This window comes from Elephas maximus, chromosome 4 (assembly GCF_024166365.1).
Source record: "Elephas maximus indicus isolate mEleMax1 chromosome 4, mEleMax1 primary haplotype, whole genome shotgun sequence".
NCBI classification, from domain to species: domain Eukaryota; kingdom Metazoa; phylum Chordata; class Mammalia; order Proboscidea; family Elephantidae; genus Elephas; species Elephas maximus.
In genome coordinates this window covers 27756315-27782062 of record NC_064822.1, presented here as the reverse complement: position 1 = coordinate 27782062, position 25748 = coordinate 27756315, and the positions used below count along the sequence as shown (strand labels likewise).

The 25748-nt window shown below is 41.3% G+C and overlaps 1 protein-coding gene across 11 annotated transcripts in view; it reads right to left on the bottom strand.

Annotated features, from left to right (window-relative positions):
• Positions 1-8718: 8718 nt before the first annotated feature.
• The window catches only part of MKX (mohawk homeobox), an 81449-nt gene continuing 64419 nt past the window's right edge, over positions 8719-25748 (bottom strand). For 6 of the 11 annotated variants that reach the window (XM_049881749.1, XM_049881752.1, XM_049881753.1 and 3 more), the window contains exons 6-8: positions 18529-18624; positions 11484-11517; positions 8719-11378 (exon numbers count right to left, since the gene is read on the bottom strand). In XM_049881749.1, coding sequence (XP_049737706.1) covers positions 11192-11378; positions 11484-11517; positions 18529-18624 — 317 coding nt within the window. In that variant the 3' untranslated portion in view covers positions 8719-11191. Of the gene's footprint in view, positions 11379-11483; positions 11518-11897; positions 11930-18528; positions 18625-25748 lie in introns of all 11 variants that reach the window. The other 5 variants (XM_049881755.1, XM_049881757.1, XM_049881758.1 and 2 more) reach the window with 5 other exon arrangements.

Here is a 25748-nt window from a genome sequence, read left to right as displayed (position 1 = left end):
AAATTCACCAAGAGGTGACTTGGAAGAAAGGCCTGATGATCCATTTCCAAAACCCAGCCCTTGAAAACCCTGTGGGGTGCAGTTCTACCCTGACACACATGGGGGCGCCATGAATCAGAGTCGACCCCTCAGCAACTGGTGATTAGTTTTCTAGCTGTCAGCTTGGAAATGCCATATTTAACACCCACCATTCAGGAGTATTTTCCTAGACATTTAGACTCTTTACTGTCCAGACTAAGAAAAGCTGAACCCTCTTTCACACACACCAAGATCTCCCATTCTTAGTTCCAATTTCCTTTTTGAGACTCAAGCTTCTTTCCCAAAGAAGCTGGCCTGGGAATAATGCCATCTTTTAAGTGAGCCTCCTCCCTTGTCAATGAGATTGCAGTCTGACCCTATAGATTCAACAGTAGACACATACTGGAATACAACACAGTTGAGTCAGTATTCATTCTACAAGGTACCCATATATGGTAAAGAGTAACAAGGAGTTTCCATAAAGAAGTTTTTACACATGGTTGCCGGTTTTGTTTTTTGTTTGTTTATTTTTAATACTAGAGCTCTGACTTCCTCTTGGAGACAAATCACCCAGTAGCTGCATAAAGAGGAAAACGGAGAGAGAAGAAAGGGAAAAGAAGGAAGGGGAGGCAAAGAAATAAAGGGGAGTAAGTAAGAAAAGTAAAGGACTGCGGCCTAGTTAGAGAAATACTGTGCTTGTGAGAGATATTCCAGGAGACAACAATGGCAGAAAAGAAAGTGAACTGTAATTCCAGACACTTCAGTGTTGTAACACTTTGAACCAACCGTGCAGTGCAGGAAGCGGTCAGCTCTGTTCTGGTTTAATGTGATCAAGAGCCTTCCCTCTGGGATGAGATGCTAAATCCACCGGCTCCTTTCTGACAGGCCTTAATGAGTCAGCTTGAAGCTGAGGCTGGTTCTCCATTGGCCAATGGGAAAAGTATGGAAAATTCCAGACAGTGGATAAACAAAAAAATTCCAATGCATTTGGCTTTGGAGTGCATGATATATGATGGTAGGGTTTTCAATAGCAGATTTCCTTCCTAATGATGTTTTTCTTAGGCTAATAAGGCAGTCCCCCCTTTTGCCCCTGCATATTTGGCTGCTCTACCTAGCCCACGCTGCCTAATAAGCTCTGGCACTTGGTTTCTTTCTTCCTTCACCTGCTCATGCGAAAGTTCCTCTGGTGCTTCTTAACAAATTTAAGCAGATAAATGCAATTAGACTCTACTTCCTCACTGTTCCCAGAACACAACTCTGGAACCTGAAATTATTTGTCATAATAGGTAACATAGAAGCCCTAGTGGCACAGTGGTTCAGGTGCAGGTGCTTAGCAGCTAGCCAAAAGGTTAGCTGTTCGAACCCACCGGCCTTTGCCAAAGATGTGGCAGATTGCTTCTGGAAAGATTACAGCCATGGAAACCCTATGGGGCAGTTCTGCTCTGTCCTGTAGGGTCTGTATGAATCAGAATCGACTCGACAGCAGTGGGTTTAGGTAACATAACTTTAATATTTAATAAACATATTGACACATTGGAGTCTCTGGATGGCACAAAACATTAAGAGGTCAGCTACTGAAAGGTGGGCAGTTCAAATCCACCCAGAGGTGCCTTGAAAGAAAGGCCCAGTGATCTGGTTCTGAAAGGTCACAGCCGTTGAAAACCACATGGAGCATAGTTTTACTCTGACAGGCATGGGGTCACCATGAGTAGGAATCAACTCGATGGCAGCTTTTTTGTTTGAATTTTTGGCACATTATCTTTCACCTGCTGTGCCAGTGAGACAAATATTATTTTCCAGGAAATCTGAAGATCAGCCGTATATGAACCAGCATCAGTTCCAACTGGGTGTGCCTAGGCTGGAGACTAGATATTTAGCACTCTCAAAGGAGGTTCTTGGGCCGTTTACTGAAAATCAATTCTCTGAAAGCAAGTTCACTAAAAAAACAATTCATCCAATGACCAATTTCCTGAATTAATGAGGATTTCCCCCAAAGGTTTTGGTTTTGCCTTGGCCTCTGCCCCTCTCTCCAACCCTGCCTAGCTCTATCCTGTCACTGCCATTTTTCATATAAATGAGTGGCTTTCCTTTAACTACAGAAGACAGTTTATTGTCTTCTTTTTTCTGGCTGACTTGGCCCCTGTCCCGGTATTTGCTTTTATCAGAGTATCTGCCCCTGCTTCTGCAGCATTTAGGAAAATGAGCAATCTTTCTTTAAACACTGCTTATAGTCTTTTTCAGGGAGTGTTGATGGTTCAGTGGTAGAATCCTTGCCTTCCAAGTGGAAGACCTGGGTTCAATTACCAGACACCGTACCTCATGCACAACCATCACTCATCTGCCAGTGGAAGCTCTCGTTCTGCTATGATACTGAACAAGTTTCAGCAGAGCTTCCAGACTGAGACAGACTGGGAAGAAAGGCCTGGCGATCTACTTTCAAAAATCAGCCAGTGGAAACCCTGTGGATCACAATGGTCTGATTCGCAACAAATCATGGGGTTGGTGCTGGACCGGGCAGCGTTTAGTTCTGTTGTGCGTGGGGTCACCATGAGTCAGGGGCCAGCTACACAGCAGTTAACAACAACGACTTGACAACAGTCTTCTCCATTTTTGCCAAGTTATGCCATGCAGATGCTCCCGCCCTGCCCTTGCCATGTTCCTATCCCTGCCCCACTCTTTCTGCCAGTGAAGCTACGGGAGCTGTTCCAGACCTAGTTTGCAGGATTTAGACAGAGGTCAGACTGGTCACTTGCCCATTTGGTAATTTGACACATTGGTTCCTGTGAATGGGCCTGCTTCCTGTATCGGAGCTGAGCCTGAGGTTCTGCATGGCCACATTCACTCAGGAAGCTGACTCTTCCTCCCGAGTGCTGTTTGTTTATCTTGAAGGGTTACAAAGGGCACACAGGCCTCAGGTGCAGTGTGTTTTGTCAGATTTTAGCAGGTGCTGGTTGGAATTAGGAAACCCTGGTGGTGTAGTGGTTAAGTGCTATGGCTGCTAACTAAGAGGTGAGCAGTTCGAATCCGCCAGGGGCTCCTTGGAAACTCTATGGGGCAGTTCTACTCTGTCCTATATATGAGTTGGAATCGACTCAACAGCAGTGGGTTTGGTTTGGTTGGTTGGAATTATGATGCCCTGGTGGCACAACAGTTAAGAACTCAGTTGCTAAACAAAGGCCAGCAGGTAGAATCCATTGGCTACTCTTTGGAAACCCTATGGGGCAGTTCTCCTCGGTCCTTAGGGTTGCTATGAGTCAGAATCGACTCAACAGCAATGGGTTTGTTTTTTGGTTGGTTGAAATTATAATGCCCACCTTCCCACGGCAGGGACCACTGCTGAAGGAAGTGTCCCTGTGCCACAGAAGCTAGACAAGTGAGAAGGATCTGAGAGCAGTGGAGGAGCCTGGGGTCAAACTGTTCAGAGGGTGCAGAAGGGCAAGGGGCAGTTAACAGCGGCTTCTCTAGGAGGTGCCACTGATGGTGATGGACAAACTAGGAAGGGCGAAGAAGGTAACAATGAGATGGATCCATTGAGAGATTGCCAAAAGGGCCTCTGCACTCTTGAGTAAGGAGGAATGATCACAGGGCAGACCCCAAGGTGTACTAATGGTACCCTCGGAAAGTGAGTGTGGGGGAAGTGAGAGTCTGGAAGGGACTTCTCGACGTTTCTTTTTAAACCACTGGGCGTCTCCCACTATGGATACCTTTGCAAAAACCCAGAATACTTGATGAGATGCATGAAGTCTTAAATATAATGGAAGCCATTGTCTTAAGAAGGGACACTAGGGCCAGTGGAAAAACAGACCCTTCAGCGGCTCAGGCTGAGGGGTAAAAATTACTTCCTTAAGTAATCTACTCTTTCTCTTTCTATGGAGGTCTCTTCCCTCTCCAGAACTGACCCCATCTGACTTTTTCGCTTGGGCACACTTGGAAGTATGGTCTGGCAGGGAATTAAATATATGGGGAAGGATGACCCAGTGTCCATTTTAATCTCTTCCTATACTTCAAAGGAAAAGAAATGTTCCTAATTTGTGGTTATTTACAGCACTGGGAATCAAGCAGATGCCATGAAGTGCCAATAATTTTTTTTTTTTTTAAATCAGCCTTAAATAGCTAAACACTCAACAGCAGCTCATAAAGTGAGGCTTGGCAGTTGTTCGGTAGTTATGGTTAAATTGACAGTCCTTTGGGGAGTTCAGATATCCAAAAAGCAGAGGTAGTTAAGACTATAGTGATAAATAGTTGGGCTTGTTAGTTGAAGAGATTTTATAGCACATATTTAAGCTTAAACGCCTGTGAGAAAGTGAACAGGAAATAGAGGTTATCACTTCTTCAAAGCTACTCTATTTATTATCGACCTCATGGGGTTTGGTGATACACTAGGAAAACCAAGACTGAGGTTATTTGGAGGAGGAAATCATTTCTAGGTAATATAATATTGTCAGGGCAAAAAAAAAAAAAAGGAGTTGTGCAAATTTAGCAAAGGTACAAAAACAAAAGTAAAAAATGAGATACCATTACAGGAATTTCTAAGATCATGATGAAGAAAAATAATAAGAAACTCGTTTCCTCTGAGGCTTTTGGCAGAAGGTGTTAATGCAAAGTTATACTTACTCTACTCCCTTCCCTAGACTCTCCTACCCAGCACCAACAAAAAGAAAAACAGGGAAAAGTTCCATCTTGGATGAAACTTGGCTTTGGACCCAACCACAGAATATGAAGACTATATGTTATACACAGTGAAATTCTGACCGAATTGGGGGATAATATAAGAGTTGATGCATACTTCTTTACATCTCAAGCAGAGTGTCGTTTGCTCTAAACATAAGTTAAAAAAAAAAAAAAATCCTAAAATAGCCAAGCAATAATCCTTTACTTAGAAAGACAAGGATTTGAGTCATGAGCAGACCACAGGGAAATTGGTAAATCCTGATGAGAGTTTAGTTCCATAACACAGAACTAGAAGGGAAGCAGGGCTGAAAGGCTTATTTTTTCCTACCCAGAAATACACTAGAAATGAGACAGGCCCAAATCTGGTTTGCAATTGCTGACTCAAGTCAGATGAATGAAGAAATGATCTGTGAGAGCTATCGTACTTCACTGTGAGCCACTTCCATGCCCGCCTGGAGGATCTGCCCATCCTGGACATGGGAACTGTGCCCTCATGCAGACATAGGGCAGGTTTGATAAGAAGCACAGGTATGGTCTGTTATTGTGAAACCCAAGCCTGGACTGAACCAGCCAGGGATACTCTTCTCCCCTCCTCCCTCCCCCATAACGTACACTATTCTTGAGCAAAGAGTAACCAACCAGTTGCCATCAAGTTGATTCCAACTCAAGGCGACCTCATGTGTGTCAGAGTAAACCTATGCACCATAAGGTTTTCAGTGGCTGGTTTTTAGAAGTAAATCACGAGTGTGGAGGAACTGAGAGTCCGGAAGTGGAGCCTGAAGGCTATTTTCAAAAAGATGAAAAGTGGATGAGACAGTCTAAAAGCAAATGAAGAACTCACATGAAAATAAAATAAAGAAGGAAATTTCTGACAAATATTACTGTATCTGCTCCAAGAAGATAAAGAGGAAATAGATTTGAAAAGCAAGCTCAAAGAGAAGATAGATAATATAACTATCATGGAGAAGGAGCCCTGGTGGTGCAGTGGTTAAGAGCTCAGCTGCTAACCAAAGATTCGGCAGTTCGGATCTACCAGCAGTTCCTTGGATACCCTATAGAGCAGTTTTACTGTGGCCTGTAGGGCCACTATGAGTTGGAATCTACTCAACAGCAACGGGTTTGGGTTTTTCTTTTTTTTGGTTATCATGGAGGAGAGAGAATAAGAACAAGGAGGTGAAAAGTAAGCTTCCCAAGCACAGGAAAGAAATGGAAGATAACAGTAAAACCCCTAGAGAAATGAAAATCACACACAAAAGACTTGATAGTGCTGAAAACATGTATGAAGGACTGACACAGGAGTTCAACCAGAATTCTGCTGCACTCTTCGATTCACATTACTGAATACCCAACACTTAGCAAAGTGCTAATATAGGCATACCACAGACATTAACAGAAATAAAAGAATAAAGCACAATTGGCAATGCTGAGGAAGAGTACAGAAAAGGGGAACTTAAGAAATTGTGTAAAGAAATGAGAAAGTTTCTCTGAAATAAATTAGTTCTGAATCTGTATATCTGGAAAACAGAATACTGGAGAACAACCCTGATACACAGATACTATGTATACATGAAGTGTGAGCACAAGCTGGTATCTGCACAGAGTTTCTGGAAGCATTCACAAGAAATTGTTGACCATGGTTATTTTTGGATGTGAGATTGGGATGGCACAGAGACAGGGAAGGAGACTCTTCTTCTTGTACCCTTCTATACGGCTTAGGTTTTTCTACAACTAGCATAAGTTACATTTATAATTTTTAAAAACCCATTAAATTTTTTTTTCCTTAAAGTCAAGAATACAAGCTAGATTAGACTTATGGCAGTCCAATTTCCAGAAACTGGCTTTGAGGTAAAATTTGTTTCAGAAGACTTATTGAGAAAATCTTTACATGGGATGAATTCCCATGGAGCCATTTGTGTCAAGATGTAAGAACACATCAGCCTGTTTTTTCAAACTCAAAAATCTGTTTTTCCCACCTTAAAAAGAAAAAAAAGTGTACTATGGCCGATGCATACAACTCTCGAACCAAATTTTTAATCCATCTCGGAGATGGGTCTTGAAGCTAGTAAATAGTGAATTTGGGATTGTACCCCAAGAGCTGTGAAAATCAATCACTTAATTATAATCATAATTGCTACAGAGGAGGAGTACGGTACCACGGGTCTCTTAGTGCTCAAAAGGGCCCAAATATGGTAGACCATAAACACTCATTTGGCAAAATCAGGTGTCCTTTATACTTCATGGGAACTATAATTTATTTTTCCAAAAAGTATGGGATATTAGGCTTTAAGAGGCCATTTGGAACACAGTAATAATCATTAATGTTTGTACAGTGCCTTGCTGGGTGGTTCAAATAATTAAACGCTTGACTACTAGCCGAAATGTTGGCCGTTCAAACCCACCTCGAGGCGCCTTAGAAGAAAGGCCTAGCGATCTGTTCCTGAGAGGTCACAGCCTTGAAAACCCTATGGAGCAGTTCTACTCTGTATACATTGGATCTCCACGGGTTGGAACAGACTCGATGGCAGCTAACAGTAACAACATGCAGTTTACAAAGCACTTTTGTACCCTCTGTTTTAATTCACAGGTCTTAGTAGTAGTAGGTAATATTTCATAGATCTAGCTTTACAGATACAAACATTGGAGTGTAGAGACTGAAGCTTGTTCCTCAAAGTCACAAAGGAGTGAAGAGGCAAAGCCAGGATGGGCCAGCCCAAGCTCTTGCCATTACCTCACAGTGCTTCCAAGGCATGACCATACCTGAGCTGTCCCAGACAGAAGACAGGCTGGCCTGCGCGTTCGTATTCTCTGTGTTTATTTGCATGGTGTTATGCCATTGAGCTGGATGCGTTTAAAAGCAGACCATGGCTGTTGCCACTGTTTGTTAAACATTGCTCCCTGGAGCAGGCAGAGAATACAGACTGCAGTTTGAGTTCTTAGTCATCTTGAATAGTATCAAGCAGGATAAACAGAGGGAAAAGAGGTTCTTAGTTTATCTGAATGAAGGAAGCTATTGTGCACACAGTGGTTTTTACTGGCATGTCTGCTCTTCCTAACTTTTTGCTGCTTTACACTTTTCTCCTGGAAGTTCAAAGAGACAATAATAAAACCATCTCCCTTGAAGGTCTCTCTCTAGCCATGATACCAACTTTCACCATTTCCCTGCAGCCTTTCATGTCAGACATCTTTCATTTTCCAAGGTGCTCTGTTAATCTGGAATCCCCAGGTGGCGGAAAAGGTTAAGCACTTGGCTACTAGCTGAAAAGTTGGAGGTTTAAATCCGCCCAGAGGCACCTTGGAAGAAAGGTCTGGTGACCTGCTTCTGAAGAATCAGCATAGTTCTATGTTGACACATATTGGGTCACCATGAGCTGAAATTGACTTGACGGCAGCTGGGTTTTTGTTTTTTTGCTCCTGTTAATTTACCCACATCTCATATTCCATTTTATATTTCTCTTTTCTTATGCTAAACCTTCTGTGGAGGGCTTGTAAGTATATGGTAATACCTTCCATTTATTGGACGCCTATTATCCGCTAGGCACTGTGGTAGGCACTTTAATAAAAAAGTACTTTATATATTGTATATTATCTTTAAAACTTATACCAAACTCTATAAGGTCCAACTCATTACTCTCACTTTGCAGATGAAGGAACTGAAGCTGAGAGTGACTGAAAGACTGCACCTCACAGAAGCGAGTGGCAGAGCTGGGATTCAGATCTGTCTGGCTTCAAAGCCAAGGTTTTCTTTCCAGTATGTAGCACAAAGTCGTGTTGCTCATTGTAGTAACATGTGAAAGAAGGTATTTAGTGGAAAAGTTCATTTTAAACTTATGTATTTTAATAGTCAGCATCACACTCTCTTTTCCCTGACTCTTAAAAGGTGGGTTGGTGGTCTAAGGTGGCGAAATTCAAACTTAATACAAACTCAGCGCCCCCATATCGTACGCCTTTACCGACCTAAAAAGAATTATGACATATAATGGACCCTTCTGTTCTACTTCTTTTTCCACCTGGTCAACTGTCAAAGGAAAACAAAATTCATATGATCATTGAGTTCTAGAAATTAACTTTTATTTTAAATCTGTCAAGGATTCCTGGCAGGTATTAATTTTATTAAAATGATTACATATGGCAAAACAAAGAAGAGAGGTAATTCTATTTCACTACAACATAAATTATGAGTTAGTTTCTCAGCTGCTGGCTCAGCATTGTTCAAGATTCTTTGAAAGGATTGGGAGGGGTGGATTTTAATTTCCAGAAAATGTTAAAGCAGCAAAACAAAAAAATAAATTAAAGGTAATTGCAATTGGAGATATAGCCAAGGATGGGCTAATTGTAAAACCTTCTTGACATGCTTATGGCCAAATTCCAAAATGTGGTATTTAAAAAAAAAAAAAAAATCATGTTGCTACTGTCCTATATCAGCTTGGCTTTTACGGTTTTTAACACAGAACAAATCTGCTGGTCCTTTTTTTTTAAAAAAAAAAGATGGCAAAAATGAGTCATGACTAATCAAATAAAAAACAACCAGGATTCATACACCTAACTAAATACGTCGAAACAAAAACAATTTATTAAAATATTTAATGCCAGAATAACTTATAATAGTATGAAAAAGAGTGAAGTATTTGTCCTTAGTTTTCATTGACATGATCACATTATGGCAAGAAATCGGTGTAGTAAGATTCCAAAGTTTTTATCATCAATCTGTAACTACTCCAGGATTTAAATAAAGCCAAAGAACTTATACTTCATCTGATCATACAGTCATCACAAACACATCTTGCTTTGCACTTACTGTTACTGCAAACAGCAATTTGAAAAAACAAAGTAAATATATATATATACACACACAAAATATTTTTATATCAAATTATCTTCATTACACTAAATAAACCCCCTCCTCGAATGCTATATTACATGAAAAAGTGTTGCACAATTTATATCAAGACTGATATTGTCTGTATGTTAACTGGAGCAGCCTTTGGTTTTACCAGCATTTTGCAAAATAAGGAAAAATGTCACAACATGGCTGCACTACTGGCTTTCAGACACACAAAAAATGCTTTCCAGTTAAAAAAAAGAATTACAAAAAAAAGATTATATATCCAGGAAAAAAAAAAAAAATCCCACCGTAAAAGAATCAAATCCTTTTAGGTTTTTCTTTAGCACATACACAGTTATATTTGGCATCTCCATTGTTTATTCAAGTTTCAAGTCTTCCCAAGCTGATTAGAATATGACTGTTTGATTGAAAAAGATTCTTCTCTCTTGGTATTGATTATTCTCAGTCAATGGTAGTCTAATTTAGAAACAAAATGTTCTTTCTTTTAATGCATGATTTCATTTCATTTTGACTTTAATGTCCCTACTTGGCAAAACCCAGAGACTGTTCAATGTTTTGCTTTTCATGTGTTTTAAATTTAAAAATCAACTTTATGTATGTATATGTATATTCACGTAAAGATACATTTCATTGTCTTGTTCTCATTGCAACACAAATTGTCCATCAACAACTGTAATTTGAAATGAACCAAATAAAAGGTTTTTGGTTATTCCATATGAAAAACAGTTTCCATCACAAAAAACACTGAGCTGTAACGCAAATGGTACTATGTCTTTAGACTAAACTATAGGTTCAGTTCTATACAGGAAAATTTTGAGTTTTTTATGTAATTATGTCTTTAAAGAACAAAACAAAACCAAACTTTGGCCAAACTCAAGAAAAAGAAAATACAAATTAACTCTAAAGGGCATTGTGGTGATTTCCAGCAAGGCTTGAAAAAAATGTATCAAATCACAATGGGTTCATTGTTATTTCCAGTTAGTTTGAAGGAATCATCTCTTAAATGTACACCTTATGCAGGTCACGGTACCTTTCTTTCATTTTGGAAGTTGGTAACATACCAGTTTTGCAGGCAAGAAACATGCATAAGAATCCCACTGTCCCTCTGAAAAGCACACCGGACAATTTAAAATACTCTAGAATTTTTTGAAGGGAACATTTCTTTTGGGGTGAATAGATTTCCAAGTTTTAACATATGAATTACTGAATACATCGTAAAGGCTTTCAGCAATTATGGTTCCAGTCCCGGGATGCTTAGGTCCACCTGGAATGATACCCACAGACTAATAAGCATAATGGCGTTGTCATTTTGAGGCATAGCTCTTCCCCCATGCCCACGTTGTAGCTTATTTTTGGGAAGCAAGGCACTTACTGGAATGGCAATGCAGACATCTGATGCATAGTTTGAGTAACATAAAATAAGTTAATATTTTTGATTAAAATGAGGTTTTTTTTTTTTAACTTACATGTCATTTATAGAAGCAACTAAATGATATTTTTAGGATAATTAAAAATAAAGGCGAGGTGGAAAAGAACAACTGCTTCTCCGGCCCTGTTGGGAAAGGAGGCATTGCCACTCTGCTGCGGCTCATAGGGTGAGGATGTATGAGGAACCGCTGACGGGAAGAATATCCACTGGATCCTAAAAACCGCCAGTTCCTAGAAGGGCTGCGCCAGCGGCACTTTGACCGTCTTTACTTCTGCTATATGCGACGACTTCTGGATGATGCAGCTGGCTGTGCCCTGCAGCTTGTCTTTTCCCTGCGCAAGATTCGTCAAGGCCATGGCCGCGTTGATCTCCTTCCAGTACGTGTCGTCCTTGCTCGGTCCCTTTCTGTTAGCTGCACTGGATTTAAGCACAACAGGAGGAAAACGATCAGAGTCACTGTAGGCTAAGTTGAAAATGCCGCCACTCAAAAGCACAAACAGCATAAAAAGACATACTGCTCACCTGTCACCCTTATTGGATCCATTTTCCAGAGTGTCTGTAAAGACAAGCAAAGATTGAATTACTTCTCTTCTTAAAAACAAAACAAACAAAAAACCTCAGCAATTTTGCCATTAGCAGGAGTAAAACTTATCAGAAAATACGGTTGAAAATCAGGGTTTATTTTTAACAAAGATAACATAGTTTAAATTATAGTATGTTGTTAGGTGCCGTCAAGTCGGTTCCGACTCACAGCGACCCCATGTACAACAGAATGAAACACTGCCTGGTCCTGCACCATCCTCGTAATCATTGCTATGTTTGAGCCCATTGTTGTAGCCACTGTGTCAATCCATCTCATTGAGTGTCTCTCCTCTCTTTAGCTGACCCTCTACTTTACCAAGCATGATGTATGCAAAAAATAAATAAAATACTAACCTCTTTGCAAAGAAGTGGGAGTAGGATGTCTTCTGAGAGTAAAAAAAAAAAAAAAAAATCAAAAAGAACTTTCATAGATATACCCAGGTGGTACAAACAGTTAATGCACTTGGCTGCTATCCAAAGGGTTGGTGGTTCAAATCTACCCAGAGGTGCCCAGGAAGAATGGCCGGGTGATCTACATCCAAAAATCAGCCATTGAAAATCTTGCAAAGCACTGCTCTACTCTGACACACATGGGGTCACCATGAGTCACTGCTGACTTGATGGTAACTATTTTTTTCTTCAGAGAGATACAAAAATCAAAGGTTGATTTACTCTGAGAAATTGGACCTTTTCATCAGGAGGCAAAATGGCCCAGGGAACAGAGTACTGACTGGACCTTGGAACAGATTCTGGCCATGCCTTATCCCTCACCTACTGTCTAACTTTGGGCAGATCATAATGCCCCACACTGTCTGAGACTCAGTTCCTCAAATGTACAATAAGGGGGTTTCTGAAAGATCTCGAAGGTGCCTCTGGCTCCATATTCTACAATTCCACGGGAATCAAATCTTCATCACAAAAAAATGACTGGCGAATAGTTCCCTTTGGCTAGTCAGCAAATGAGTAACTGACCCAATGCTGATAACAACCCAGGAGTTGTTGGCACATTAGAAAAAGCGGGCATCAGCCCTAACCTTCCTAATAAACTCCACACGGCCCTTCTTGACCAAGCAACAAAGTGAGGATGCTAGCCTTGTGTACTCACTTGTACTTCTGGTTTATATTTGCTCCCTCACTGAAAACACTGATTTCTCTCAACATGGTTCAAATATAGTGAAAGCTGAAAGTGGTTCTTGGTCTTGATGAAATCTCTCTGGTTTAGTCTCTCTGGCTAAAAGAATATGGCAGTGGGAACACAAGAACTGATATACTGGAGGGAAAGAGGCTCAGGGGTGAAGAGGCCACCAGCATGGCATGGGAAGCAAAATGGTGGGCTTGGGACTCCCTGTCAGCCTACGAGACTGCAAAACTACTGCAAAACTAGAGAGTGGTTAAGTCACCACCATCATTACCATCGACAACAATAAACATCTGCTGGGGAGCTATACAACAAGGCACTGCATTGGGCAGAGGAAGCATGACCACAGTGGCTCAAGGCCATCTCAGAGTTCTCTGGCCTTTAGAAAGCTGTCTTTTCCTGCCTCAGTCTTCTCCCTTTCTTTTTCCTTCCTCAGCCCAATACTGCTCAAAACAGTTTTTTTCTTCTCTATTATGCTCAAGGCTAGTTAGATAACGCAGCATAGTTTCCAATTCTGGGCTCCTGAGTCATAGAAGTAGAAGAAGCTTAAGAAAAGGGACATCAACACAATCATAATACAGTTCAACCAGGGCAATGCTTGCCAGAGAAGGGATGGTCAAGAGAAAAGAAGTAAATGGCCATGGAGACCAGGCAGCTGAGCTTCAAGGCCCTCTATGAAGGAAAAGAATACATCCTGACTTGGGGCCTTGAGGTGTACACTGGGAGACAATATTTGGTCACTAATTGAGGTCTAGGAGCCCTGGGTGGCACAGTTAAGTGCTTGGCTACTGACCAGAAGATTGGCAGTTCAAATCCACCCAGAGGCGCCTTAGAAGAAAGGCCTGGCAATATGCTTCCAAAATGTCACAGCCATTAAACACCCTATGCGACCCATTTTTACTCTGATGCACATGAAGTCGCCATAAGTCAGAATCAACTTGATGGTAACCGTTTTGGTTTTGGTTTAATCAAACCCTTCGCACTACCATTCACAGAGGGTTCTGGGGAACTTAAAGAAAAAAGGCAAAACAAAAACATGTAGTGAATAAATGACAAGGTTATTGTGAAGAATGAATGAGATAATGTCCAAAATGGAACAACAAATGTTTGTTCCTTTGATCTCCCTGAGTTGATATTCGGGCACTGTTTTATATGATTTTCAGGATTCTTTGGGGGAATAACTGGATCTGTGAGCAGTTGGATGGTCTTCCTTCTGGAGCCCCATCAGCCGCTGGATCTTCTGGTCCCTACTTCATCAACTTGGACAATCAGCTGCACCTCTGCTACCTTTGTTGTACACAGGGTTGCTATGAGTTGGAATGGACTCGATGACACCTAACAGCAACTGCTGTTTTTGGTAATTACAGAAACCTTGTGAGGTAAGAGTCAGTCCATTGACATTAGCCAGTATGAAGGTAAGGAGAGAGGAAAGGCAGAGAGGAAGGAGAGATGAAACATTTCTTTACTCAGTGCTCCAGGAAGAAGTACAGCATCTTGTGGTAGTTAGTTGGTGGTCAAGTTAATTCCGACTCATGGTGAACCCATGAGTGCAGAGTAGACCTACTCCATAGGGTTTTCAAGGCTGTGATCTCTCAGAAGCAGATTGCCAGGCCTGTTTTCCAGGTGCCTCTGGGTGGGTTGGAACCACCAACCTTTCAGCTAGTAGTCAAGTACTTAACCATTTGTGCCAACCAGGGACTATATCGCTTTTGGTAATTTTGAAATTATAGTAAAACCTGAGAAAGCCAGAACCTATGTCAAGCAGAAACCTGTCAGAGAAGGAAAATTCAAATATTTACCACTAAAATGAGTGACAGAAAAGTGGTAAGACTGCATCTTGTCAAAGGTGGAAAACTTGTGAGACCTGGAAAAACAAGGCAGTCCCACAGAGTTCTGGTTCTCACAGGTTTCACTGTATAAAATTCCTCAGGTAAATGAAGGAAAAATGATAATTTTTAATTCACAGAACTCTGATAATCTTAATTTGTAGATGATTTACTATTGTCTGTAATGCTAAGCACTTTGTGTGTCTTAACTTACATAGTAGGAATGGCTTTATACATGGCTAGCGAGGCTCTGTTATGGCCGTTAGGTCATTCCTTGCTTAGCACTATCATCTGGAATATTTACTCAGTAATGACAGAGACAAGACACTACCAGGACAGAGAACAGGTCAAGGCCTTTGTTTAGGAGGGCGAAAGCCAGTGACGTTGGACTTTTCACAGAGAGAGAGAGAGGAAAAAAAAAAAAAAAAAGAGGCCTTCGCTCAATTTTGCCCACAAATTGCAACAATTCTCTTGCCAAAGTGAAGCAATAGGTTACAGAGATATTTATTCAATGGAAAGCCTTGGCAAAAGCAGAAGAAGTTCCATGAAGCTTCAATAACATTAGGGAAATAACAAAACATAATTTAGCAAAGGCCATGTAACTGATGCTCTGGCTCATGGACGAAGCTGTCTGGCATCCACAGAGGGGACCAGAGTCAGATCCCCGGCCTGAACGGTCGACCTCAGAGTGGTTACAAGACAGGGAGGAAGGAAGCCTGTGGCTATCACATATGTAAGGTGTTACAGAACCCAGAGATGCCATATATGAACAGCGCCTGCCTGTGGACCAGAGACCCTGCATTTATTTCCCTGTTCAGGCCCACAGAGAGGCCTTCTTTAAGATGAACGGTGAAGCTGTATGTCCTGCAGCTCCGTAAAGACCTGGACGCTGCTAGCTTCCCTGTGGCTGCCTCCTTGAACTCCTTCCACTGAGAAACAAGTTGAATACAGCCAACTACAAAATTATAAAATTCTGCTTACTCTTTGAGTGGATGTGTTTTAAAGTTTGGTGCCTATGAAAATACCTTTGAAGTGTAAAAAAAAAAAAAAAAACAGACTTCCTCCAAGTCCCATCCGGGTATTCTTTAATGGGTTTCATGAATTTCAACAATATGCTAGGCAGTAGTCACAAGGCTGAATTTTACATTTTACTTTTAAGGCAGACGGGCACATTTCATGTCATTAGGTATGGGTTCCGGGTCCTTCCCAAGCAACAGAAGAGAAGTCTTCGAGAAACATGATGTAATAGAAGAAACACATCCTGCTTCTCTGTCAATATTGCTGTTGCTAGCGGCTGTGGAGTCGGCCCCAACTCACGGTGACCCCAGGCAGCGTGGAACGAAGCGCTGCCTGGCCCTACGCCGCTCCCGTGATCAATAGTTAATGCTAAAAATGACCAGCGTCTGACAAAGCTCAGTCTCAAAGATTCCAAACCAACAAGAAACAGCGGACTACCACCACTTTCAGGGGTCTCTGTGTCAAGGGTGATTTGGGTTCAATAAAATAAATTGGTGTTAGAAGGGCGTGCTTTCCCTGTTGTCATTGTTGGTAGGCTGCCCGGTGTCTCTAGGGTATTAGGCATCCAACAGCCCCCTCCTGCAGAGCTTTGCATTCTAGTTCCCAGCAGAACTAGCAAAAGGCAGAGAGCAAACAGTGGCCCTTTTACTGCAAAACATTTGTGTTTTTGTAGGAAAGCAAAAGGACTCTGTCCGTCTGGTAGTTTGGGGAGATTTTTCTATTTGTTATCCTGAGATGAGGTCTGGGGAAACATGCCAGCTATTTCAGAGAACTGATACCATTTGAGGGGAACTCAGAACATATATAATTCACTCCTTATATTAAAGATGGTAACATTAATTTTTTTTTATGCTCTTTTCCTTTGAAGTATAAACTTGCCTGTTTTTATCTGTGTCCTCTCAGCCAATTATACAGCCAACTGTCAATATTTAAGGGGCAGTAGCTTTGTTGATGCAGTCCTTAGGTGGGGCAAATGGGGAGGTGCTCAGCTGCTAACCAAAAGGTTGGTGGTTCAAACCTACCCAGAGACACCTGGGAAAAAGGGCCTGGAGATCTGCTTCCCGAAGGTCACAGTCATTGAGAACCCTAGAGAGCATAGTTCTAGACTGTAGCACACGGAGTTGCCATGAGTCAAAATTGACTCCACAGCAACCAGTTTTTTGGCTTTTCTGGGTCTGTTGAGAGGCTTCTGCCACTTCTGCCCCACAGCATAAGGAGATCTCGTAAGCTCCTTTCCAGAAGTAGTACCCAGTAGCTCAAGAAACAATTTGACAGGAAGAAGGAAGGATTTTGAGCCCTGCTGAAAAGACGGCCTTCCGGAGCCTGAGCGAGGTCCGGTCTGCAGAGTCCTCGGTGAGCTCCTCAGCACGCACAGCCGGCCTGCCTGCCCTGCACTGGGCTCGGCTTTCTCTCTCACTCTGCAAGTAGCTTGGCTCAGCCTCGCCAAACGTCTGAGCTAAAATGCCTTTTTAGACTCGAAGCTTCCAAAAATCAGCTACGCTGTCAATTACCATAAAAGCAACTGGTTGGCAGGAACAACGTATTAAGCTAGCCAAAAGAGCGTGTTTTAAGACTGAAAAAGAAAAGGAAAGAAAGAAAGAAAAAAAAAAAAGAGGTGTGTGGTTAGGAAAATCTTGGATGCTGTAAAACTCAAATCATGTTGAAACTTAAAGTAGGGCTATCCTAGGTTTGGACGTGTGTTTCCTTATAAGGTTAAGTACAGAAACAATTATACAGAAAATTCAGTTCTATTGTGACTCGAGATACATAAGCACAAAGCTCTATGGGCAAAATGTCTTTTCAGCTTTGATATATGCAATCTATAAACTACATTAATTCCGACATATATTCCTGAAAGTGACATTTTTAGACATAAAAGAAGACAAAAATGTGGCCAAATCATCTCTCAGGTTCTTCCCCAAATTTAATCAATAAGCCCTTAAGTCGCTAATGTTTTAAAATGTTCCACAAAATATTAGTCACACCACTGAAATAAAAATAAAAATAAGATTAAGATTATGAGTATTTTCTTTCTTTTTTAAAAAACAATATTTATTGTGGTTTCAGTGAACATTTGCACAGTAAATTATGTTCCCATCTGACAATTTCTACACAAACGGTTCAGTGATATTAGTTAAGTTTTTTTGCAATGTGTTCCGTTTCAGTACTCTAGTTTCCTTTGCCCCTTCTCATCTTTGCTATATAGTTAATTGTTGACCTTTTGGTCTCATTTGGATGGTTTTTTAACAGAGCAACGTACTTACAGGTAAACGTCTTTCTTTTGCATGCCAATCTGTTATTTCACTAAAAAGTGACCTTCGGGGATAGTTTCAGTTCAAGGTTTAAAGAGTATCTCAGGGTGATAATCCCAGGGAGCCCTCTAGTTCAACTTGTCCAGTAAAAAAAAAAAAGAAAAAAAATTTTTTTTTTAACTTATGGGCTTTTTTAGAATTCGAGTTCTGCTTTGCACTTTTCTCCTGAAGAATATGATTATTTTCTAATTAATCAAAAATCAGGTATGTTTCCTAATATTAAAATGGAGAGTGGAAGAGAAAGTGTTGGGCCCCTGGAAAGGGAGATAAATGAGTAAGTAAGAAGTTATTACTGAAATAGCTCTGTCAAGGAGGGGTGAAAAAGGCAGGGAATCCTAAGGTTAGCTGGAGGAGGCCACCCAGGTCCTCAGCCAATCAAAGAAGGTCAGCCATCATCAGGACCTGGCCTGGCACCCTTAAAAAGCAAGGGCCTGTGACAATGATCCAGAGTCCCTGAGTGGCACAAATGGTCACTCAGCTATTAACCAAATGGTTGGCAGTTCGAATCTACCCATGGAGCCTTGGAAGAAAGGACTGGCAATCTACTTCTGAAAGATCGGCCATTAAAATCCTTATGGAGCATAGTTCTACTCGGACACATATGGGGTCACCATGAGTCAGAATCAACTCAACGGCAACTGGTTTGGTTTGGTCCAAAGCAAGTCAGACATTCAGATGCTTGAAAACTGTACCTCTGCACACTCGGTCAGTTCTGAGGCCATTACTGGTGATGGTGGGCAGCGAGAGACAGGATTTTGTGTGTCTGATCTCTGAGGTCCAGAGAGCCCCTGGGACAACAGATTAGTTTCTGGGGTTATTTGCACACTTGGAACAACTGAAGAAAAGAACAAGACTTGGGTGAGCAGGGCATATATAAAATCTTACTGCAGATTATGAAATTCTGATTGCTTCAGATCTGCATTACCTTACCAGATGTACAAGGTCCCTGAGTGGCGAAATGCTTTGCACTTCACTACTAACTTAGAGATTGGCAGTTTGAACCCAGCCAGCAGCGCCACGGAAGAAAGGCCTGTAATCTGCTTTTGTAAAGATTGTTGTCAGATGCCATCCAGTCGATTTTGACTCATTTTGACTCCATGCGACAAAGGGGAACTTCCCATAAGGTTTTCTAGGTTGTAATCTTTACAGGAGCAGATTGCCAGGTCTTTCTCCTATGGAGCCTCTGGGTGGGTTTGAACTGTCAACCTTTAGGTTACAAGCCGAGTGCCAAGAAAACCTCATGAACCTCACTCAGTTCTACTCTGTAAGACACGGAATCACCATGAGTCGGAACTGACTCAACAGCAATGGGTTTATCAGGTGCACCAAGCCTTCCCAGGGCTCCCTGCCATGGTCTCTACTTGCCCACACCAGTAGATTCAGGATAGGCTTCTATACACACCTATAGGTAGGCTCCATTTTGACCATGTTTCTTTCTTTTTAAAAACAGCACTTGTTATTCTCTAATAGGAAAGTAAAACAGGTTCACTGCAGAAAGTCTGGGGAAAAGTATAAAAAAGAAAAGAAAGGGCATTTAGGGATAACTTAATAGGGTTGCTATGAGTCAGAATTGACTCGACAGCAACGGGTCAGGATAACTAGAACTGATATTTAGATATATGAACCTTCTGAGCAAGTATGTACACACTTTTTAAAATGGGGTCACCCTGTACATGTTTTATAGCCTATTTTCTCGCCCTCTGTTCATAAACAACATGATAATCTACCATTAACTTTCCCAGACACATCAGCAGCTGTTGCCAGTGAGATAGAAACAGCAAGTCCAGCTCCATCCAGTTTGAACTTGAATATTTAGAGACTCTAATGTTACAAGAAGTTATCTTTTTTTTTTTAATTTTGTTTTTTGGTGAAAATATACATAGCTAAATATACAATATTTTATTAATTTCTACATATACAATTCAGGGACATTGACTGCATTCTTCAAGTTATGCAACCATTCTCCTTATCCTTTTCCAAATTCTTCCACCACCATTAACATAAACTTAATATCCCTTAAGCTTCTCATCTAATAAGAGGTTATTTTTTAAAATAACAATTACTAACATTTACTGAATGCTCATGCTTATGCCAGGTACTATGCCAGCAACTCTCCATATGCTATGTGGTTAAGTGCTTACAGTAGCCCTATGAAACAGCACCATGCCCCTTACTTACAAAAGGCACTGCAGGTTAGAGGGGTCTGGAAACTCTCAAAGGATTCAGTTAGAGAATGGGGCTGTGAGACTCAGGGCCAGGTTAGCCAACTCTGAAGGTCATGTTAACCACTGCATTACCTTATTCAAGGGATCTCTACTGATAAAAACCAAACCAAATCCATTGCCGTCAAGTTGATTCTGACTCCTTGTGACTGTCATGGATTGAATTGTGTCCCCCCCAAAATGGGTGTCAACTTGGCTAGGCCATGATTCCCAGTATTGAGTGGTTGTCCACCATTTTGTGATCTGATTATCTTACATGTTGTAAATCCTAACCTCTATGATGTTAATGAGGCAAGGTTAGGTTATATTAAAGAGGATTAGGGTGGGATGCAACACCCTTGCTCAGGTGACAACCCTGATCCAATGTAGAGGGAGTTTCCCTGGGGTGCGGCCTGCACCACTTTTTATCTTACAAGAGATAAAAGGAGAGAGAAGCAGCAGAGAGATGGGAACCTCATACCATCAATAAAGCAGTGCTAGGAGCAGAGCGCGTCCTTTGGAATCGGGTTCCCTGCTCTGAGAAGCTCCTGGACCAGGGCAAGGTTGATGGCAAGGACCTTCTCCTTAGAGCCAACGGAGAGAGAAAGCCTTCCCCTGGAGCTAACACCGTGAATTTGGACTTCTAGCCTACTTGACTGTGAGAGAATAAATTTCTGCCGTTAAACCCATCCACTTGTGGTATTTCTGTTATAGCAGTAGTAGATAACCAAGACAATGACCCTATAGGGCAGAGGAGTACTGCCCCATAGGATTTCCAAGTCTGTAATCATTACAGAAGCAGACTGCCACATCTTTCCCCTGCCAAGCAGCTGGTGGGTTTGAACCACTGACCTTTGGGCTAGCAGCTGAGCGCTTAACCACTGTGCCACCAGGGCACCTTCCTTTGATAAAGCCAGTGGCAAGAGCCAGGGCGGGGCTTAAGGCATCGTTTGCGTAGAAAGCTTGTGGAAAGATAACTTGTTAAAAACCGATTAAACACCTTTTCTGTACTTTGCTAGTATTTTAGACCACAGAGATAAAAAAGACTTTTTTTCCTTCCATTATGTTTTAATCTGTAATATCAAGACAACAGAAACCCTGCTGGCCTGGTGGTTGAGAGCTATGGCTGCTAACCAAACCAGGCACTCCTTGGAAACCCCATGGGGCAGTTCTACTCTGTCCAACAGGGTCGCTCGCTATGAGTTGGAATCAACTCGATGGCAATGGGTTAGGTTTTTTTTTTTTTTTTTTAAATCAAGGAACCTGCCCAGGACACAGAACAGCCAGTAGCCGTCGAGTCGATCCCCACTCATGGAGACCCCCGTGTGTCAGAGTAGAATTGTGTTCCATAGGGTTCTCAATGGGTAATTTTTTGGATATAGGCTGCCAGGCCTTTCTTCTGAGGTACCACAAGGGAACCTAAATAAGCCCTCTTGAGCTTTTCCTGGCACTTTATTTATTTAATAATTTTTATTGTGCTTTTTTTTTTTTTTTTTATTGTGCTTTAAGTGAAAGTTTACAAATCAAGTCAGTCTCTCACACAAAAACCCATATACACCTTGCTACACACTCCCAATTACTCTCCCCCTAATGACACAGCCTGCTCTCTTCCTCCACTCTCTCTTTTCGTGTCCATTTCTCCAGTTTCTAACCCCCTCCACCCTCTCATCTCCCCTCCAGACAGGAGATGCCAACATAGTCTCAAGTGTCCACCTGATCCAAGAAGCTCACTCCTCACCAGCATTCCTCTCCAACCCATTGTCTAGTCCAATCCATGTCTGAAGAGTTGGCTTCAGGAATGTTTCCTGTGCTGGGCCAAGAAAAGTCTGGGGGCCATGACCACCAGAGTCCTTCTAGTCTCAGTCAGACCATTAAGTCTGTCTTTTTATGAGAATTTGGGGTCTGCATCCCACTGTTCTCCTGCTCCCTCAGGGGTTCTTTGTTGTGTTCCCTGTCAGGGCAGTCATCGGTTGTAGCCAGGCACCGTCTAGTTCTTCTGGTCTCAGGCTGATGTAGTCCCTGGTTTATGTGGCCCTTTCTCTCTCTTGGGCTCATAATTACCTTGTGTCCTTGTGTTCTTCATTCTCCTTTGATCCAGGTGGGTTGAGACCAATTGATGCATCTTAGATGGCTGCTTGCTAGCATTTAAGACCCCAGATGCCACTCTTCAAAGTGGGATGCAGAATGTTTTCTTTATAGATTTTATTATGCCAATTGACTTAGATGTCCCCTGAAACCATGGTCCCCAGACCCCTGCCCCTGCTACGCCAGCCTTCAAAGCATTCAGTTTATTCAGGAAACTTCTTTGCTTTTGGTTTAGTCCAGCTGTGCTGACCTCCCCTGTATTGTGTGTTCTCTTACTCTTCACCTAATACTACCTAATTAGTGGATACCCCTCTCCTACTCTCCCTCCCTCCCCCCTCTCATAACCACAAAAGAATGTTTTCTTTTCAGTTTAAACTGTTTCTCAAGTTCTCATAATAGTGGTCTTATACAATATTTGTCCCTTTGCAACTGACTAATTTTACTCAGCATAATGCCTTCCAGATTCCTCCATGTTATGAAATGTTTCACAGATTCTTCACGGTTCCTTATCGATGCGTAGTATTCCATTGTGTGGATATACCATTATTTATTTATCCATTCATCCATTGATGGGCGCCTTGGTTGCTTCCATCTTTTTGCTGTTGTAAACAGTGCTGCAATGAACATGGGTGTGCATATATCTGTTCGTGTAAAGGCTCTTATTTCTCTAGGATATATTCCGAGGAGTGGGATTGCTGGATTGTATGGTAGTTCTATTTCTAGCTTTTTAAGGAAGTGCCAAATCGATTTCCAAAGTGGTTGTACCATTTTACTTTCCCACCAGCAGTGTAGAAGTGTTCCAATCTCTCCACAGCCTCTCCAGCATTTATTATTTTGTATTTTTTGGATTAATGCCATCCTTGTTGGAGTAAGATGAAATCTCATTGCAGTTTTGATCTGCATTTTTCTAATGGCTAATGATCGTGAGCATTTCCTCATGTATCTGTTCACCACCTGAATGTCTTCTTTAGTGAAGTGTCTATTCATATCTTTTGCCCATTTTTTATATGGGCTATTTGTCTTTTTGTAGTTGAGTTTTTGCAGTATCATGGAGATTTTAGAGATCAGGCACTGATCAGAAATGTCATAGATAAAAACTTTTTCCCAGTCTGTAGGTAGTCCTTTTACTCTTTTTGTGTAATCTTTGGATGATCATAGGTGTTTGATTTTTAGGAGCTCCTAGTTAAAAAAAAAAAAAAATTTTTTTTTTTTAGTTATCTAGTTTTCTTCTGCATTCTTAATAATGTTTTGTATATTGTTTATGACATGTATTAGGGCTCCTAACATTGTCCCTATTTTTTTCTTCCATGATCTTTATCGTTTTAGATTTTATATTTAGGTCTTTGATCCACTTTGAGCTTGTTTTTGTGCATGGAGTGAGGTATGGGTCTTGTTTCATTTTTTTGCAGATGGATATCCAGTTATGCCAGCACCATTTGTTAAAAAGACTGTCTTTTCCCCATTTAACTGTTCTGGGGCCTTTGTCAAATATCAGCTGCTCATATGTGGATGGATTTATGTCTGGATTCTCAATTCTGTTCCATTGGTCCATGTATCTGTTGTTGTACCAGTACCAGGCTGTTTTGACTACTGTGGCGGTACAATAGGTTCTAAAATCAGGTAAAGTAAGGCCTCCCACTTTGTTTTTCTTTTTCAGTAATGCTTTACTTACCTAGGGCCTCTTTTCCTTCCATAGGAAATTGGTGATTTGTTTCTCCATCTCATTAAAGAATGTCATTGGGATTTGGATCGGAATTGCATTAAATGTATAGATCGCTTTTGGTAGAATAGACATTTTTATAATGTTAAGTCTTCCTATCCATGAGCAAAGTATGTTTTCCCCTTATGTAAGTCTCTTTTGGTTTCTTGCAGAAGTGGACTGTAGTTTTCTTTGTATAAGTCTTTTACATCTCTGGTAAGATTTATTCCTAAGTATTTTATCTTCTCGGGGGCTACTGTAAATGGCATTGATTTGGTGATTTCCTCTTCGATGTTCTTTTTGTTGGTGTAGAGGAATCCAACTGATTTTTGTATGTTTATCTTGTATCCCGATACTCTGCTGAACTCTTCTATTAGTTTCAGTAGTTTTCTTGAGGATTCCTTCGGGATTTTTGTGTATAAGATAAAGTCATCTGCAAATAGAGATACTTTTACTTCTTCCTCACCAGTCTGGATGCCCTTTATTTCTTTATCTAGCCTAACTGCTCTGGCTAGGACCTCCAACACAATGTTGAATAAGAGCGGTGATAAAGGGCATCCTTGTCTGGTTCCTGATCTCTGTGGGAATGCTTTCAGGCTCTCTTCATTTAGGATGATGTTGGCTGTTGGCTTTGTATAAATGCCCTTTATTATGTTGAGGAATTTTCCTTCTATTCCTATTTTGTTGAGAGTTTTTATCGCGAACGGGTGTTGAACTTTGTTCCTGACACTTTAGAGCAATCTTTTAATAAATGTGATCTCCCCGTAATCAGTCTTCTATATCTTGGAGTGAATCACTGCTAAATAACTCCTAGACAGCAGGTGCTACATCCCTGTTAGAGGACATTCTTGTAATCCTCTTTGCGGGACAGCTTTTCCGTGATTAAAGATAGGTTATTCTAAGTGATAATTACCAGAAAAAGGACAAAAAACAACCTGTCACATTTATCTGTTAATGACTAAACTATTTCTTCCAGTCCCACTAACCAACAGTGAATTCCACTTTAAAACTTCAGTATGAGCAGAGAGATGGCAACTGAACCTTGGTGAATATCAAGGCTAGTGATCACAGAGGAGTTATTAGACGCTTGGATGTTGTGAGCCCAGAGATGGAGAGGGACTTGGAAGCTTCCTGAATGTGAGAATTCTAAAACGAAACCTACCTCATCTTCATTGATGAGTCTAATATTTCTTTTTCTTTTATAATATACTAACTATATTACTTATCCTGGGACCTTGAAAAATGAGTGGCTTCCAAAATCATTTCAGAGTTTGAAGAAAAATCTTTTCCACAAATTAAGCTAGTGTTTCCTCCAGCCATGACTTCCACCATCTGGGCAAAGATTCTTTTTCTTCCTGCTTCCACTCATGTGGGCTGGCCCCTCACTACTGCTAATGACGCCCAGATGTCCTGGGCCACAGGATCCCGGCCCTCTGATGCCTTTTTGTCTATGTATCACTTTCTATCTCCTACCAAAAAAGAAAATTAGAAACCACATGCCTTTACCCTGCACCAATAGTGAAGAGCTCCTGGGTCAGGATGGGGGTACGCTGACATCTAAATGTTGACACCTGTTGCTGTTCAGTCGATTCCAATTCATGGCAACCCTATGTGTTATAGAGTAGAACTGCTCTGTAGGGTTTTCTTGGTTGTGATATTATGAAAACAGATTACCAGGCCTTTCTTCCATAGCACCACAGGGTGGGTTCTAATTGCCAACTTATAAGTTAGTAGTTCAGTGCAAACCATTTGTGCCACCCAGGAACAAAGGCCCTCAGGACAGGTTATATACCACAACAATAACAGCAAAACATCTTTATTATTCCAAGGAGTAACCATGTGTGTGGGTGGATCTGTGAAAGTGCTGCTTGATAAGGAGCAATTAAAGAAGCTACAGTCTTGTTGACTTTTCCTTATTATGCAGCAC